Source organism: Vulpes lagopus, chromosome 10 (genome assembly GCF_018345385.1).
Source record: "Vulpes lagopus strain Blue_001 chromosome 10, ASM1834538v1, whole genome shotgun sequence".
In the NCBI taxonomy this organism is placed as follows: Eukaryota; Metazoa; Chordata; class Mammalia; order Carnivora; family Canidae; genus Vulpes; species Vulpes lagopus.
Window position 1 is genome coordinate 40013989 of NC_054833.1, and position 17712 is coordinate 40031700.

A 17712-nucleotide genomic window follows, 5' to 3' on the forward strand; every position below is an offset into this window, starting at 1 on the left:
TCAAATAAAAATTTAAAATTTTATTTCTGGTACAAACGATAAATACTTTGCATTAAAAATCTGGAATTCAAGTTTTCCTCATACTCCATGCTTCCTCGCTGCCCCAGAACCTTTACAAAAATATTTCCGTTGATTGGGGGAAAACGCGGGCGCCTGGTCTCCCCGCAGAGTCTGGGTCTGGGGAAAGGCACGTGTGGTTTGTGTGGGGGCTGGGAGGTCCTCACCTGTCCCGCCCTTGGGGGCCGGGAGGACAGGAATGCGTTGTGATCTGGTGCAGGGGCCATGGCAGTGATCCCCGACAGCCCCCTCTCCGGGGCAGGGATCCCCTCCTTGTTGGGCATTTGATGGTGCAGAGGGGCCAGCTCCTTCCAGATGGGCGAGTGGGGGTGTGTGTGTGGGGAGGACGGTGTCACAGGCATCGACACCGACTAAACCTTTTAGCATCTAAACCTTCAGAGTTAAATAGAATCACGGGCCATCACATTTTGGTTGCTTGAGAGAGAACACTTCGGGGGAGATTAAGGGGAGGGGGGGCGAGTCTGGAGAACCCCCCTCCCTGTCCCCAAGGGAGGCACAGGGTGGGAGTGGGGGCTGCCTTCATGAGTTAACCCTTGCCCTGCCACACCCCTTTTCACAGTCTTGCACGATGGGGCCAGAGGCTCCGGGATCAAGGGAGAAGGGAAGTAAGGCCTCAGTTGGGGGGCTGCCCCCCTCCAGTGGCTGGGGGAAGAGCGGTGGGCCCAGAGCAGCTACCTCAGAGACCACCCCCCTTCGCCCCAGCCCAGCTAGGGGTCCTCATCCCAGAGGCACAGCTGCCGCTGGGGCACGTAGAAGTCAAAACTGTAGTTCTTCTGGCAGCTACGGATGCCGCACTTGTAGGGGGTGGGCCGGTCGCGGCTGTGGCAGTACTTGAGCATGCAGGGGTACCAGGCCAGGCTCAGGCCGTAGCGGCACACGCAGGGCCTCCCGCCGTCCGCCACCTGCCCGCAGCGCGGCAGCAGCATCTGCTCCGAGGCTTCGGGCAGAGGCTCAAACACCGAGCTGTCCACACCTGGGGAGACAGGCAAGGGTCAGCAGAGGGGAAAGAGGGAGCCCCCTCCCCCACATGGCCTCTTGGGGTATCCCGTCGTCCCTAGGAGCTAAGTATTATCATTCCTGTTCTATTAGATGAGACACCCGGCCTGGAGAGGTTTAATTTCACTGTCGTCACAGAGTTAGAAGTGGGGTGAGAACGGAACTCAGGGCTGTGTGACTTCCAGTCTCCACTCGGCCACGCTCAGCCCGATGTTTAAAAACCTTGCTACACTATAGGGAACCCTGGGTGGCACAGCGGTTTAGCGCCTGCCTTTGGCCCAGGGCGCGATCCTGGAGACCCGGGATCGAATCCCACGTCGGGCTCCCGGTGCATGGGGCCTGCTTCTCCCTCTGCTTATGTCTCTGCCTCTCTCTCTCTGTGACTATCATAAATAAATAAAAATTAAAAAAAATAAAAATAAAAACCTTGCTACACTAGAATGCGATGGAATAGAGACGAGGCGAGAATGAGTAGAAAATCAAGGAGAGGGCATCCGGGGTGCCTTCACCCCAGGGCATGATCCTGGAGACCTGGGATCCCTGCATGGTTCCCTGCATGAAGCCTGCTGCTCCCTCTGCCTGTGTCTCTGCCTCTCTCTCATTCTGTGTGTCTTTCATGAATAAATAAAATCTTTTTTAAAAAAAATCAAGGAGAGCTTCTTTGAGGAAGGAGTATCTGAGGAGGGCTGACATGGACATGTCAGGCGGTCAGCGTGGCCAGCGCACACGCAGGGGTGCTTGAGGGACATGGCAGGAACCTGGCCCCTGGCTCAGCTCTGTGGCCACGGGTGGGACTGGCCTCTGGAGGGTGCAGCCGACTGGGGAGGGCTGTGTACAGAGGGCATGACCAGAGCTCTGTTGGGCACTTTGAAATCCGGCGGGCCCCTGGGAGGGGCAGGCACTTCTCTAGTGCTCAGTGGGCTGGGCAGAAGGACCAGGAACCCGAACTTGGCACTGCGACCTCTCCTTGTGCCCTCTACATGGAGGACCTGAGGGCAGTCCTGGGAAGGGTGTCAGGAGGTGTGCTGGCAGTAAAGCCACCTCGGCAGAAAGGCAGGGAGCTCACAAAGATGGGGGGGTGGCCCTCAAGGATCTTAGGGGAGAGATGTTGCCACCGGGGAGGGCATGGAAGGAAGGAGAGAAGCTGACTTCTCGGGTGGGGGTGGGGGGGCAGCACAGATGGGCAGGTAGGAATGGGTCTTTGGGCCCCACCTGGACCCTGCTACCTGGGCCTCCCTCCCACGACAGAGGTCCCATCTGTGTTGTCACTAAGGGAAGGAACGAGACAGGCGCTGCCCAGGTATCTCCCTCCATGGGGCCTAGCACGTCACAGTTGTGTGTATCCCTACCTAGAAGGGGTCGCTTTCACTTGGCTGACTCCTCTCACTGAAAAGCCACACGGGCACCCCTTCTTCCAGGAAGGTTTAGGGGGCCCTCCTCTGAACTCCCACACCTCATTACTCTATCATGGGTGATGTGATGCCACAGTGGGCAGCACGCGGCTGACCTTGCTCCAGCCAGAACCGGACATCTTCCTGGCGGGTGTAGATGGTATCTGCGGCCTCGGCGCACACATTGCGGAGGTGGGGGCTCAGCAGACCCCCCTGGCTGAAGTTGACGGCGACATCCATGTGCAGGTGCTCCAGGCCCCGCACCTCCTCGGCCTGCCGCACTGCCCGTGGATTCTTCTGTGTGGAGAAGAGCCATTCCCACCTGGCCTCAGAAGGCTCCCTGCCCATTCCTTGCCTGATGGCTGAGTGTCAAACTGAGGCTGGTTGCCTTTAGAGCCTTGGGGCAGGCTGGCAGTCAAGGGCACCTAGCATCCCCTCTAGCTGATGGAGAAACAAATGCTCAGGGCACAGCCAGGCCTTTCCAACTGGCCACTGGTTGACATCTGGGGCTGATACATAATACTGGTAGTGGCCGGGGGTGGCGTTGGTGGGCAGCCAGAGGGGAAGGGTCTAGAGCAGACCCTACTGGAGAGGTTAAGGAACTCAGATGAGGCTGGGGAGAGGCCCAAGGTCCAGGAAGGGATGGGGCACGGGCCAACAGGCTGAAGCGTCTGCACACTACACGCATCAGCTCATTTAATTCTCAGTGGAACTCATTTCCCAGTGAGGAAACAGAAGCTTTGCAGGCGAGGTTGCTCGTGCAATGTCACCTGGATAAGGAGTGGTGGCTGAGGGCAGATCTGAAGCCCCCAGCCTCCACCATACAGGGGGAGGAGCTGAGATTAGGGGACTGTGCAGATTAGCGATTTGGGGTTAGAGAGTTAGGTTTGGCCTGGGGCAAAATCAAGGGGATTGGGACTATAGGGTGAGAGTGGGGTAGGTAGCAGGGATGAGGACCAGGGTGGGTCAGGTGCTGGGTGGGATACTGAGGATGGGGGGGTGGGGTCTAGGCTTGGGGTCACGATGGCTGCAGGGAATGGGGGCTCCATGGCAGGAGCTGGGCCAGGGCAGGCCCGAGGCGGGCACTCACCTGTCGAAGCTTAGCCATGGCCTCACTGGGGATGATCTCATTGTGGTGCAGCCGGGTGACAAAGCAGAGTGCCTGGAACTGACTCTGCCCCTTCTCCAGCTCCCCCAGGATCAGGGCTCGGAAAATCTTCACATCCTGATGGGAAAGGGCAGGAGGGCAGGGATGGGCTGGGGTGGGCGCAGCTCGCTCCCAGCCCACCCGGGGCTCAGCTCAGGCCTCACACAGGACACCTGCCTGGGCCCTGCCCGGCAATGGACATTTCCCTCCTGCTGATCTAGGACTTTTTTATCTTTTCCATTTAAAACTGTGACTTAAAAGAAAGAACACACCCCAGATGTTCCAAAGCACATAGTGAACCACTAAAAAGCTTTTCAAAACAGAGCTGTATTTAAAAGCACAGAACTTCACCTAAAAAGAAACAGCACCCTTTTTGGGTGCCTGGTTCATTCGTAGCTGATGCTGCCCCGTGGTGGCACCCCATGTCACCCAGGTTGGGGGAGGTCACCACCTCGATAACTACCTAAACCAGGGCATAATAGGGGAGGGGCTGAACTTTTTACTAGTATAGATTCCAGAGTTTCTCTCACAGATATTCTTACTTGGTAGGTTTGGGGGAAAGCCCAGAAACTGGTGCTTTCCAAAATGCCCCAGGGCTTTCCATCATCCGGACTCCTGGCATGGGCACAGGATGGGGTTAAGGGCAGACACGGCACAAGCTGGCCACAGCTGTTGCCATTCTGGCCCAAGGAAGCTGGGACGGCTCACCCTTCTCTTCCCTTCCCATCTCCACTTCCCCTTTCCCCATGGGGTTACTAATGGCATTGCCAGCAGGCCAATGGCTCCTTCCCATTACTCATTCATTGCATGAATGGAAGTCAGCAGAGGGCAAAGGGAGAGGGGGCACCTGCAAGGCAGGATGGGGTCCCCCTCCCAATCTGGCTGCTGGCACCCTGTGCCCTGACCCACCTGCACCCAAGGTGCCCCCTTGCTCTCAACCAACTCTGTGCCTTGGCCAACTGCTCCCAGGGAGAAGTTATTAGCAGGGCCTGGTCAGAAGTGGTCTAAATCTGTCAAGACCACCATCCCCCTGCACCCCTCCTGCCAGGGAGGAAGCTGGACCATAATGAGCATCCCCCTCTAGAACCCTAGTGGGGGTTGGCACCGAGCATATACAGCCCTGCATAGCTATTCATCTCTCAAAGTATGTGCCCTGGCTTCACCCACTAAGAGCGCCGAGAGTACAAGTGCTCTGAAACAGGGCCTGAGGGTCCCCACTTGAGCCCCTGTATGGGCAGCAAGGGGAAGGTGTGCCCCATCTCCGCCACGCATTAGCCAGTTCCCAGGCCTATCTTCCAGCTTCTGGAAGTCTCACTTGTAAGATGGGGACCCGAAGGCATTTAGTGGGTTGGGTTGCGGTGAAAACTGAGCGAGTGTGGAGGGCCCAGAAAAAATGCCCACCCCGAGTCAGTGCTCAGTAGGTGCTAGAGCTGCGGCCCATCTCCTCCCTGGAGGTGACTGGAGCCAGTGAGTGTTGCCACCCCATAAATCCCCACGCACTTGTGAGGTCCCTTGCCTCTACAGGGAAGTTTCTCCTGCTTCCTTTTACTACAGATGATCTCTAGGACAAGGAGGTGTGGGCATGTCTGGGAAGATTTTTCCATCAATAGTGCAGAAAGAGAGACCGAGGCCCAGCTGGTGAGAATGGCCCGGGAGAGGTTTTTGTTGATGCCAGACTCACGGGGAAGGTGAATCAGAGCTCAGCTTAACCCTAGCTTCCTCTCAACAGGAAATCCGTTCTTGGGCCACGAGGCTGGAATCTCCTTGCCCTGCCAGCCTGGGCCACCTGATTTTCCATTCCCTTGGGTCAGCCAAGGGGAGACTGCCTGGAGGCCCATCCACTAGCGTATTTTCTACTTGGGGCTCACTTCCTGCCAGGTGAGACCCGATACCAGACTTCCCCTCCTAGGGCTTGAGTCAGCCTGGTGTCCCTGGCTGGACCCCAAAGCAGAGTCCAACATCCACCTCCCGGGTGTCTTCAGCAAGGACTCTGAAACAACCTTAGCTGGAATATTCACAGCACCTTTTCCAAAGCCACAGCCATGTCCCATACCTGTGGTCTGATGGCTGCAGAGTGGTGTCTTTGCTCAGGAATATCACCTGCCCGTCATTAAGAGATAGCATTTGAACTCTTGGACCAGACTGGAGTAAAAAAAAAACCCAAAATACCTGTTCTGAATTTTTCTCACGACTCTATTATATTAAACAACAACATTGGCAACAACAGTAGAATGATACCAAAATGGGAATCTGGGGGCAAAGAGAGGGAATGAGGATCTCTCATTGAGATAGGTTTCCTCGTGGAGGGGCAGAGATTCATTGAAGTTTGTAACTGGAAGGGACAAGTCATTGTTATTATGAGTCAAAAAGGATGTATTGTCCTATTTAAAATCTTTACAACAACAGGAGGTGGGGAGGATGATTATTTCTTAGTTTGGAATGGGTTATTTGCTCAAGGTCATGGGACTAGGAGGAAATGTGGCTGGAATTTTAACCTGGGGCAGTCTGACTCCAAAGCCAGGGCTGTGTCAACCACGACGCATCACTGCCTCCCAAATATACTTGATGCCTCGCTCCAGAAACCGAGGACTAGAGAGGCAGGGTGGTCTGCCCTTGGCCACACTGCTGCCAAGTGGCAGAGCAAGGATCAGAACTCAGTTCTGTTTTCCAGCCATGCCTGAAGTCCTGTGTAGACCTGCCCTAGAAGTGTGGCAGCTCCCGCTCACGGTTCTGTGTGACTAGTAAGAACGAGCGTCTGACACAGCCAGGTGGGGTAACACGAGGCAGGCCACCCTTCTAACCCTCCTGCCTGCCTGCCCAGAACCTCTATAGATTATATTTTTCCAGAGAAACCGTATTCTACTCACTGACCCCTGGGAGGGAGTGGGCACCCCTAGCTTTTGGATCTACTTGGCTCCATCATCCCGACCAGTATCCCTCTTCCCTTCTACCCTCCACACCTGAGACTCACTGGGAAGGTTCCAGGGGCCCCCTCCCTCCAGCACAGAGGAAAGGGCAGGGGGAGAGGTTGCCCCACTTCAGCAAACATCTGGCCAGATGCGAGGCCCAGGCCAAATGGAAACCCAGCTCCCAAGCTCCCTCCTTGCCCAAGTGCTCTGGGATGATTCAGCCGGATGTGGCCTAATGCCCAAGGCAGATGGCACAGCTGGAGACGATGTTAAGGTGCTGGAGGCAGGTTCTGCAGGTCCAGGACTCTGGCTAGGACTCCCAGGATGGAAGTTTCTATAAGGCTCCTTCTCGCATGAGCTCTCGGGAACCTCCAGCCTATCAGGAGCAGGCCACCAGGAAGACGCAGAGGATTACGGTACCAGGGCTGGCACCTGGGCCACGTACAGGGTGTGGCACCTGCGCCACGGAGATTGTGAGCCCCGGCTGAAGTCTTTTGTGGTTTTAAGTAAAGAGCAGGAGTAGACAGGTTGTAGGACAGCACGGTAGTTCCGAGCAACAGCTCTGGAGTCCGTGCTATCTCCATTCAAATCCTGGCTTTGCTGATACTAGCCATGTCACCTCAGGGGAATTCACCTCCCTGCACCTTAATTTCCACATCTGTTAAATGAGTTAAACTAACAATACCTACACCTCCAGGGATTATCATGAGGAAAAAATGAGCGAAAGGTCTCAGAACATAGTGGGCTGAACCCTTTGTCTATTATTGTTGCAATCTCTGGCCTCGCTCCAGCTGTGACCTATTCTAGACCTGCAGAAGCAAGAGCAAAGATTGTTCTCCTAAAGATGCACCTAAAGCCCAGTGAGGCCAGGGGACTCCTCTGGGGCCTGGCTTGCAGGGAGTCAACAAATTGGTGGGAAAGGCTTCGCAGGCACCAGGCTGGGTGGGGGAAATGGCTGAGACCAAGGCCCTGGCCCCTGTCTTCAAGGGGCCCAGGGAGAGGCTGACCTCCAACAACCAGAGCCAGTGCCCCACAGAAGGCCTAGGGTTGAGGTTTGTGGTAAAGGCTATGGGGCAAAGGGTAGATGAAGGGGCATTTGCTGTCCCCTTAAGGGTGGGACTGGAGGCCAGGAGGGAGGGGAGACTTCTCCAGAGTGTGGGACATTTCAGTGGTGCTTGACAGTCAAAGGAAGGGGAATGCTCTCTAGGAGAGAGACAGGAATTTCCAGAAGACAGGGAAACGTGAGGCTCTCATCACACACCCACCCAATCTATCCCTCCATATTGTCACTGATCTGCCTAATGCCATTCAAAAGCTCCTTTTGCCCTCGCCATCAGGTGTACCCTCCAGAGGCTCCCATCCACCTCCACTGACAGCTTGTCCTGTATTCCCTGAGCATTGAGCTGAGGAGCTCGCAGTTTCCAGAATAGGCGCAGTGAGGCTTTGTGCCTTTCCGTGAGCTGATTCCTCTCCTGGAATGCCCTGTCCCCATCTGCCTACCATCTCTCAGGACTCAGTGCCCATGCATCCCCTCCTCTGGCCTGTCTTCCCAATGCTGCCCTCACCAACCGGCCAGCAGGCTCAGGCGGCCCCAACTCCTAACCTCTACAGCATAAATCCCATTGTGTTTGCATCTCTCTCTCTCTCTCTCTCTCTCTCTCTCTCTCTCTCTCTCTCTCGCCTTAGCTTCCAGACTCAGCTCCTTGAGGCTGGGAAAGTAGCTCATTTGCAGTGCCTCCCCACCCCCTTGAGCACAGCAGGCGCTTAGTGAGTGCCTGGTAATGAGGAAACGAGGGAAGGACTGCACAGACAAGAGCGTGGTTTTCTCAGGGTGGGGTGTGGGAGGGCAGAGTGGTCCAAGGAAGAGGCTGGTAAGAGGGCAGGGCAGCGGGTCTGAGAGTCCAACCGAGGAGGCTGAGCTCATCTAGCAGATCACTGGAAGTCATCGGTGGGTTCTGAGCTGGATCTGAAACTTGCCTTGCACCGGTTCAGTGTGCACGTGATTTAAATGCCTCGAGCAAGGACCCCATCCTCCTGTGGCATCTTCTGCCCAAGTAACAAGTCATCCAGGCCCCCAGTAAGATCTACCCTTGGCTCTAGGGCAGAGACTAGACCTTAGTGATGCAGTGACCTCAGGGTCTGGCATGGAGCTCAACAATAAGCTCAACATTTATTAGCTGAGTGAATGCTCGCATGCCCAGGGGCCTCTATAGACTCCCTCACCTCCAACCAGGAGACTGGTAGTCCTACAGCTGCTATCTCGGCTTTCAGAAGGGCTAGGGGATCATTTAGTTCATGATCCAGTGAGGTTCCAGGTGGGGACGTGCCCTTCACAAGTCATGCGGCTGCAGAGCCAGGACCAGAAGCCCGGGGGTCTCCTGACTCACGGTCCAGTGATGGTTAGGCTCCTCCGAGCCCCCTGCCAGCCCCCATCCAGATACTGTTCCTCTCTGTGTCCACTCCTCGCCCTGCTGTACTCCCGGGATCTGCCACATCTCACGGAGAGAAGGCTGCGCTGGCCGGGCCCTGCTGGGGCTCCGGGTGGACACCCAAGGAGCTGCTCTGGGAAGAGCAGGGGCCCAGCCCTGCGCCCTGGAACGGCAGCTTTCCTGGGGAGAGGCCCGGGGGGAAGCAGCCCTACAGACAGAGCCCACGGGAGTTCAGCGGGGATGCCGTGGACCTGCCACGCTGCCCCCCACTGCCCACTTCCAGCCCCAACAAGCTTCTCTTTTGCTGCAGCCACTGTTGGGGTTTTACGTGGCAGCCCAGTGGAATCTGAGCGGATACACACGGACGCCCACCTGCTTCCCCCCATGCTCGGGCCACGTCTGTAATCTTCCACGCACACTTGCTGCTTCTCAACGGTCTCTTTTGCACACAGCTGCTCCTGTCTCTCCCCGGCCCCCAGGGATGCTCACGTGAGCACGCTGCCTCCCTCAGTGTCCCCCCTGGAGCCTCCAGGTCGCCCCTCTCTGTGAGTCACTGCCAGGGCTCTCACACACCCCCTCGGCCACGCGGAACAAGGTCCTCATGCTGCAGTCACCCTCGGCCCCCTTCTCCAGAGAGCCCACCTGGGGAGGGGGGCAGCGCCCAGCCATGGGGAGCCGGGGACCAAGGGGCCAGGGTGAGGGCCGCCCTGTCCCTCACTGCACTCCCCTGCACCCCGGGCCGGGGGCCTTCTCTCCGGGGTCCTGAGAGGCACCAAGTCCCCCAGGCTGCTTACTCTGGGACAGCCGCACCGTCCAGGGACTGTGCTCCGTCATCTGTCTCCTTCCCCTCGCAGCACAGCGCAGGGTTCCGAGGCCGGGCTGAGCCAATCTAAATATTTACCCCTCTGCTCCTGGCTGGAGCTGCTTCGTGGCTGGACAAGGAGCCGGTTTCAAGGGGCCGGGGAGGTGAGGAGAGGCAGCCAGGGACCAGCACCTCCCTAACCCCGTGCACGGTGGCCACTCTGCAGGAACAGTGTCCCGGAGCAGGAGCAGGGGTCAGGGGAGCCAACCCAGAGGCAGGCCAAGCCCATTCCCAGGCCGGCACCCTGGGACTTCGGCTGACCCCACTATGGGCCGGGCCGCCTGTATGCCCTCGGGGCGAGTCCCCGACAAAAGCTTCTTGTTAAGGGGCATGAGCAGTGGCCCCTCTGCCCTCCCCCAGCGCCCCCCCGCCCCCGAGCCCCCAGTTCTCTATCAGCCGAATCCCAAAGGTCACCACTGTTCCAACTGCCCCAGGGAACAATGTGAGGCTTTGTGTGGATCAACTGCGCCCCACTGTCCCGCTGACTCAGGGCTCCTAAGATGGGGCTCCGTGCTTCTCTCTCACCCAGATTCCCAGCCCCACCGCCTCCCTCGCTCCCTGCCCTTCAGCGGAATGCGCAGTGGCAGCCGCTTAAACACTTGCCAACTTCGGGGGTGGGAGCTCCTAATGATGCTCTGGCCCTTACCGCTTCCCAGCGAGGAAGGGGGGCTGGGGTGGGGGGACCTGCTGGCACTGCTACTCCACTCCCCAGGGTCTACACTGGCCTCTGCTTGCGGCAGCAATTCCCTCCTCGCCAGCCTGGGAGCTGTGTCTGAGCGGGTGAGTGGCTTGTCAGGTCGCACGCCTGGTACAGGACAGACAAATGTACACGGTGGGTGCTCAGGAGTCTCTGTGAGATCTCTCACACACAGTCCCTGCACCCCGACGTGCCCCGAGGAACAGTCTCAGGCACTAAGCTGCCAAGGGGTCAATACTCCTATCCACTGAGGGTCATGGGCCTGGAGGGGAAGGGATCCAGCCCAAGTCTCTACAGAGGAGGGTTTATTCCTCTGCACTAAGGTTTTCTGTCAACCTCTGCCTCCCCTCCCCCCGCCACCTCAATTCAGGTTTCTCCAGCCTTCTGGAAGGAGCCTACTTGTGTTACAACACATACAATCAATCACAATATAATAGAAGGATCCCTGGGCCCTAATCCTGGATCATCAACTACTTCATCTTGTCAAAGTCACTTCATAGCTCTAAGCCTCAGTATGCACGTCTGCAAAATGGGGGCAACGGGTGCCTCGTGATGTAGTAGTGAGGATCAGATGCGACAGTGCATGAAAGCAACCGACGGCGTGTGACTTGAATGACCACTCAGGATGTGGGATCCAGGGACATGCACTTCTCATCACGAGGCTGCACCCTGTCTTCCTGCGAACAGGAATCTCTCCTGTGTTTTTCTACAACCGCTACCACCATGACTTCTCTGTAGCTTGGCAGCCCAGTAGGGAAGAGCCCCGCTCTGCCTCTCCCCATCTTATTTCTAGCAGGCCACTCCGCCCTTGGTCCAGGTGGCAGTCTTCACAGCCTGATCCAGGATCTCTCGTGAGGACTTGCCAATGGACAATGGTGTCTGGGGGGGTGGGCGGGAGTGGGGGGATGCTTGCCAAGCTCCAGGGAGCATGTCTGAACCTTCCAGCAGGGCTGCCGATCCCTGATCCATGGAGGAATTCCGTAAATGTGGCAGAGGGACTGCTTTTAGATCCAAGGGCCCCACGGACACAAGCCAGGTCATTCCATCTGGTGACTTTTCACAAACTCCTATGAGAAAATGCTCCAGACTCCAGAAATGTCTGGGCGTCTCCTGAAAGCATCTCTGCTGCCCTCTGTTCCCCAGGAAGACAACCCATCCGTCACACGCTTGTGTTCCAAACTGCTACATTTCAGAGACCTCACATAGACCGGGTAGGGGGAGACGGGTGTCTAAAAGCTTCTCCTGTCTGACCTCCGTGTGATGTGACATCCTGTTATAATAAACAGCCTCTGGCCCTAGCGCGGTCATTTGCACATTCCACATCTTCCAGACCGCCTCTGACAGCATGCAGCTTCCCACGCTGCTCCCCCAGCCCAACCAGGAGCCCCAAGGCAGGGACTCCTGCTGCTCCCCCAGCCCAACCAGGAGCCCCCAAGGCAGGGACTCCTGCGCTCTCTGGACTGTTCCCTCCTCTGACTCCCACTCACCCACCGGGGCTCAGGCCAGGGCCCGGAGGACTCACATTGCCACTCCTCCTGGGTCCTTCACAGTGACCTTGGGCTGACCCACGCCACCATATGGCTCCCCTTATATTGGCTCCAAGCCCAAGGATCCCTCCTGCCACACTTCTGGAGTGTGTGGTTCCTCCCTCCCTCCCTCCCATTGGACCCACCACCCCGAAACAGTTGTGCATGACTTTCTCCTATCTATCAGCTGCACCCTAGCCATCCGGTCAGCACCAAACCACACCGCTGGAACATGACTCATCCCCTCCCCCAGCTTTTGGACATTCAGGCTAGGGACAAAGGGGAAAGAGAACTTGGACTTGGATGGAGACACCAGCTTGGGGGAAGGGAGAGCATGGGAGCTGACCAACAAAGAGCCAGGTTAGAGCCTGGGGGTGGTGACGAGCCCAGTATTAGATATGCCCAGTGAGTGTGCACATAAGGGTATAATTACACACACAGGATTTGGATTATAAAGGAGGGTATTGCCTCTTGGGTGTGTGTTATGAATTACAGTTTGTGTACTGAGGGCATGTGGAATTAGACCCAACGCGCCTATCCGCTGCTTCACACACCTTAGGGTTACTGTGGGCAGAGTGACAGGTTGCAAAGAGGTGAGTGTGGGCTCTACATTCTTTTAACAGCCTAACCTGGGCCCACCTCCCAGTCCCCTCCTTGCCTTTCCCCTGGAGCAGCCATGCCAGCGGTTCACAAACTTGCTGTTCCCTGGAATCCCTGGGCCCTCTTTAAAAATCCCGTAGCGCACAGAGATTGGATTTCAATGCTTTAGAGTGCAGCTTAGGCATCGGGAGTTTCCAAAGCTACCCAGGTGATTCTAATGGGCATCCAAGTTTGGGAGCCACTGAGCCATGGCACTTCTTTTAAAGTCCCAGCTCCATCTATCTGATGGTCAGAGGCCTTTGGGCAGGGTGTCACACAACGGCCATTTGATAGCTCCAAGCTACCTGTGGCATTTATAATCCATGCGTGGGCTCCAGGCTATGTGTCTGACAGCGAGACACTGAACACTCTCTCCCTGCCTCAATGCCTAGGTTGCTAGGTCCAGCGTGGCAGTGTGGGGAGAGCCAGATGGTGCTAGAACGCTGCCTCTTGGAGGAAACAGAGAGGTGGGGGTGGGGGAGGTGGACATAGGGTGGGCCAGACCGAGGGCTGGGAGGCCTCCAGCACAGGGGCACTCTCTGCAGCCCTGCATATCCTGGCAGGACTAGAATGACGGCTCTGTGTTCAGAGGGGCTGGCCAGCAACTGTGGAGTGTGACAGTTAATTTTATGTGTCAATCTGACCGGGTGAAGGGATGTCCAGATAGCTGGTAAAACATTATTGCTGGGTGTATCCGTGAGGGTGTTTCCAGAAGAGATGAACATTTCAATTGGCAGAATGAGCAAAAAGATGGCCCTCACCAATGCGAGTGGCAACGTCCAGTCTGATGAGGGTGTGAATAGAACAAAAAGCAGAGGAAGGGCAAATGTTCCTTCTCTGTCTGAGCTGGGACCTTCACCTTTGGCCCTCAGACGCTGGTACACCTGGCTCTCAGGCCTTTGGACTCAGACTGGAAACACACTGCCAGCTTTCCTGGGCTGCCGGCCTGCAAATGGCAGGCAGATCGTAGGACTTCGGAGCCTCCAAAATCATGTGAGCCAATCTTTTTGCAATAAACTTCATTCTATATATCTTGCTCTATGTCCTATTGTTTCTGTTTCTCTGGAGAGCTCTAATAGATGGTGCTTCAAGGAGGAGGTTATGACGAGGGGCTCAAGGTACCTCTAGGCTCAGTGCTGACTCCCCAAGGATGACTCTGGGTCTGTCCTTCAACATCTCTGAGTCCAAGCGTGAGGACCCACGCTGAAATGTGATGTGGGCAAGGATTATGAAAGCTAGCGGCCTTCTATTTCTTAAGCACTTAGCACAGCAGCCAACACATACTGGGTATTTCAGACGTATTACCTGTTTAGTTTTCTTGATAGCCATGGGATTGGTGCCATAACCACCCATTTTACAGAAGAAGAAATGAAGGCCTGCAAGGATCAAGTACCTTGCCCAGGTCAAACCAGGTCTGTCTCATTTCAGCCTGGACTGTCTCCCAAAGTCGAGGAAAGGGCAACTGTCACCATTCCTAAGTGGACTAGGGATTTTTCCCAAGGCCCCCTAAATGTGTTTGGTACACAAAAGAAACACAATGCCCAAGATTTTTTCCCACAGGAAAAATCATTACTTCCAGATAGAATCTTGTGCAAATCTGCCAAAGACCATGGGGCACGAGGCCTTGGAATCTAAGCGGGCCACAGGAGAGGTGAGCCACCCCAGAAGGATCTGCGTACAAAAGCTGCTCTGGCCAATGCAGACGGTGGCCTGGGGCAGGGGTGAAGGCTATTCTGCTCCGCCCCAGGCTAGCTGAGCAACCAGAGCTGGAGAGACCCGAGGGTGGCTTCCCTTTCTGCACCTTCCACCCCCGACTCCTGCCCTTGCTGGTGCAATTGGAGATGCCAGGGTGTGTGTGAAATGCCAGCTTCTGGGTCAGAGGCTAACCTGAAAAGCAGACTTTGGAAACCTGGGTGGAGGTTTAAACACACTGCAGGGATTAAAATGAGGCTCCAAAGGAGTTCTCTACCTGGGCCGCCAGCCCCCTAACTATAGCCCCAGTCTATCACCCCACTGCCACCTGGGCTCTCTCCTCTCCTTGTCTGCATGGGTAGAGCCATAAAATAGTTCATGCTGCCACCAGGGGCTATAGAAGCCCAGCTGGATGCGTTGTGTCCTAGCCACAGGCTCTGCTGCTGGAGAGGTCCTGGGTATGGGGAAGCCCTTCTCCAGGGTTCCAGCTCCATAGAACAACGGGCAGCGGACAGGAAAGTAGGAGACTCCTGGCCGGTCAGAGGCTCAGTGTCAAGGACAAAGGGCTTCGATGGAAGGTTAGAAGCAAGGATTAGACCACTGCCTCCTGAGGGATCCAGCCACTATTGGGATTTCCCAGGAAAAGAACACATATGGAATTCAGGTGTGGGGAGGCTGGAGGTGTTCGGGCGCTGTCAGCTTCGCTCTCTCCACACACAAACTCACCTGTCTCCCTGCCCGAGTGCAAGAACCTAGCTTGGTTCTGCCGAGTAAGGAAGGGCCGTGAAGTCTTCCCACCTGTGACCACCCCATACTCCACACTCCCCAGAACACCTGTGTCCCAAGTGGGTGATAACTCGGCAGTCTGGGGGTAGATCAGCAGTCAAGCCTTACCCCCACTGTCCACTGGACTCCCCACCACCACCACCCCAACTTTCTGGCCTGTGCCATGGCAGCTTTTCTGGGCCCCTAGCTGACTCCCCAAATTCTGTACCCCGTCCTCTTAAGCTCCCACTCTCTAAGAGGCAGGAGGGAGGGGGTGGCTTGGGCAAGGCTCTACAGCCCAGAGCTTCTCCAGCTGTCCAGTTATCTAACTGTCCCACCTCTCCAGGCCCCCAGAGACAGGGCCTGTTTTTAGCAGACAAGGGGCTGGTGTGTGTGTGTGTGTGTGTGTGTGTGTGTGTGTGTATCAGGAGATTCCCCTTGAGTACCTACACCTCACCCACCCTCTTTCCTTCCAGAAATCTTGCTGCTGGGTCACTGTTAGTCACTCGCTGTCCTTCCAGGCTCATTTGCTAATAACCCCCCAGCTCCTCCACTTCCCCACTCATCACTGTCCTCCGCTCCCCGCCCCAACCCCAAAGACCTTGGGGGCCAGGCCCACCTTCTAGTCCCTCAAGGTTCCTTCTGGTTTTTTACACACACACTGAATAGAGGCTGGTTTCTGCCCCCTTCCTGCAGTCTGGGCCAAAACATGGAGTTTGGCCAGCTGTCCTGCCAGGCAGGGTAAGGAGTGGCAGCTCTCCCAGAGTGCGGGGACTTCATGCGGGGCCTCTGCCCAGGTCCCCCCCACCCCCTTCTGCAAGCTTTCCAGCCTTCCAGACCAAAGAGAAGAGGTAGCTTTTGCTAGGTTCAGGAGGGACAAGGGACAATCAGCTCTTACGCCTCCTCCCACCCCCACCCTGCTTCCCCCCCAGGTCTCCAGCCTAAGGAAAGTGAAAGGGAGACCTGGTTTACAGTCTCCCAGATGTCAGGGCTGAGAGGCCAGGAGCCACCTCACTGACCTGAACAGAGGTGAAAAAGGAGGCTCCGAGAAGGAGAGGGGCCTGACCCGGGGGGCCTCGGATGGCCAGCCCAGGACTTTCTCCTCTAGAGCAAAGGGCAATGACCCCTAGAAGGGAGTCAACGGTTCCGCAGGAGGGTCAGCAGCTGGAGGGCCCTGGGAGAGCTGCGGGGCAAGTGGGCAAGAGGCGGGTCAGGGAGCGGGACGGGCCGGGGTGAAAGGCTGGAGGGGCTGCAGCGGCGGGGGGGGGGGGTGCATTCCTGGGGCAGAGCGCAGGCGGGGAGGGGCTGGGGAGCCTGTCCAGAGGTCCGGCAAGAGCCGCACGAGGTGGCCCTGGCTCAGTCGCCTGCCTCTCCTGCCGCCTCCAGCCGCGGGCCTCCGCGGTGCGGCCTCGGGCCCCGGGGCGCGCGGGCTGCCAGGCCCCGGCGGGCGCGCCACGGTGCCTCACCTTCTTGAAGTCGGCGGTGAAGGAGACCAGGGTGCCGTCGGGCTTGCGCAGCTCGAGGCCGATGCTGTCGGCGTCGCTGTCGGCCTGCAGGCTCTCGTCGGTGACCTGGCCGTCGGGCAGCCGCACGCGGACCCGCAGCTCGGCCGGCGCGCCCGGCCCCGCGCCCACCGGCAGCGGCGCGAGCAGCAGCAGCAGCAGCAGCAGCCGCGGCGGCGCGAGCATCCCCGGGGGCCCGGCCCGCCGCGAGCGCGCGGGGACCGGCGCGGCCGAAGTGGGCGCCAAGTGGCGGGCGGGCCCGGGGCGCGGGGCGGCGGGGGCGGGGGGCTCGGGCGCGCGTGGGCTCCGCTCGGCCGCGCGCCCCCCGGCGGCTCCCAGGTGCTCGCGGCGCTCCCGGGGCCCCGCGCCCGCCGCGGCCCCCGGCTCCCGCGCCGCGAGCCGCCGTTTGGCACTTTTCATTCAATCCCACCCCCCGTCACTTCCTTCGGAAAACAGAAACCACCGGGACCCGCCTTAAAGAGACCGCGCGCCTCCCGGCCCTTAAAGGGCTCGCGGCGGCGCCCCGCGCTCGGCGGCGGCCCCGGGGCGGGGGGGGGGCGCAGGGGACCGGGACCCGGCACGGCCGCGCAGCAGCTCCGCGGGAGGACGGCCCTGTCAGTCCCCTCCCCGCCCGCCGCGCCCCGGGCGACCGGGCGGCCTGGCTGTGCCAGGAGCTGGGCTGTCCCGGCAAATCCCTTCCTCCCAGCAGGGGCGGGACGGGCGACTCCCCCCTTCCCCTGTCCTCCCCTGTCCTCCCCTCCCCTCCCCTCCCTTGGCCTCCCCTCGCCTCCCCTGGCCTCCCCTCCCCTCCCTTGGCCTCCCCTGGCCTCCCCTCCCCTCCCCTCCCTTGGCCTCCCCTCCCCTCCCCTCCCCTCCCCTCCCCTCCCCTCCGCTCTGGCTGCTTCTTGTGCCACGTGGACGAAATGACCCCGCTTGCTGTTTTAGGGGTTTGTGTGCTCTTTACGTTTCTCTGACACAGCGGATTTCCAAAAAGTTTGCTGCAGGATCAGACCTCGCCTGGCCTTTAGCCGTCTGACGCCCGAGGCCTGGAGAGATGAGCTGCGGTCCCCGCCCTGCTC

General features: G+C 58.0%; 1 protein-coding gene across 1 annotated transcript; it reads right to left on the reverse strand.

Annotated features, from left to right (window-relative positions):
- OAF (out at first homolog) lies at window positions 1-17282 on the reverse strand. Its single transcript, XM_041771024.1, has 4 exons — window positions 16598-17282; window positions 3556-3690; window positions 2582-2762; window positions 1-1051 (listed from the first exon to the last, which is right to left on the reverse strand). Exons 1-4 carry the CDS (start codon window positions 17051-17053, stop codon window positions 786-788), a joined length of 1038 nt encoding a protein of 345 aa, XP_041626958.1. The 5' UTR covers window positions 17054-17282; the 3' UTR covers window positions 1-785.
- Window positions 17283-17712: the final 430 nt, after the last annotated feature.

What these genes read in the sequence shown, in the direction of transcription:
- OAF (XM_041771024.1), bottom strand. Translation starts at nt 17,053, where the DNA reads ATGAAAAGTGCCAAACGGCGGCTCGCGGCGCGGGAGCCGGGGGCCGCG. An exon ending in TCACCGCCGACTTCAAGAAG is followed by an intron (nt 3,691 to 16,597) that starts GTGAGGCACCGT and finishes CTTTCCCATCAG; the next exon opens with GATGTGAAGATTTTCCGAGC. An exon ending in CCGGTTCTGGCTGGAGCAAG is followed by an intron (nt 1,052 to 2,581) that starts GTCAGCCGCGTG and finishes CTGTCTCCCCAG; the next exon opens with GTGTGGACAGCTCGGTGTTT.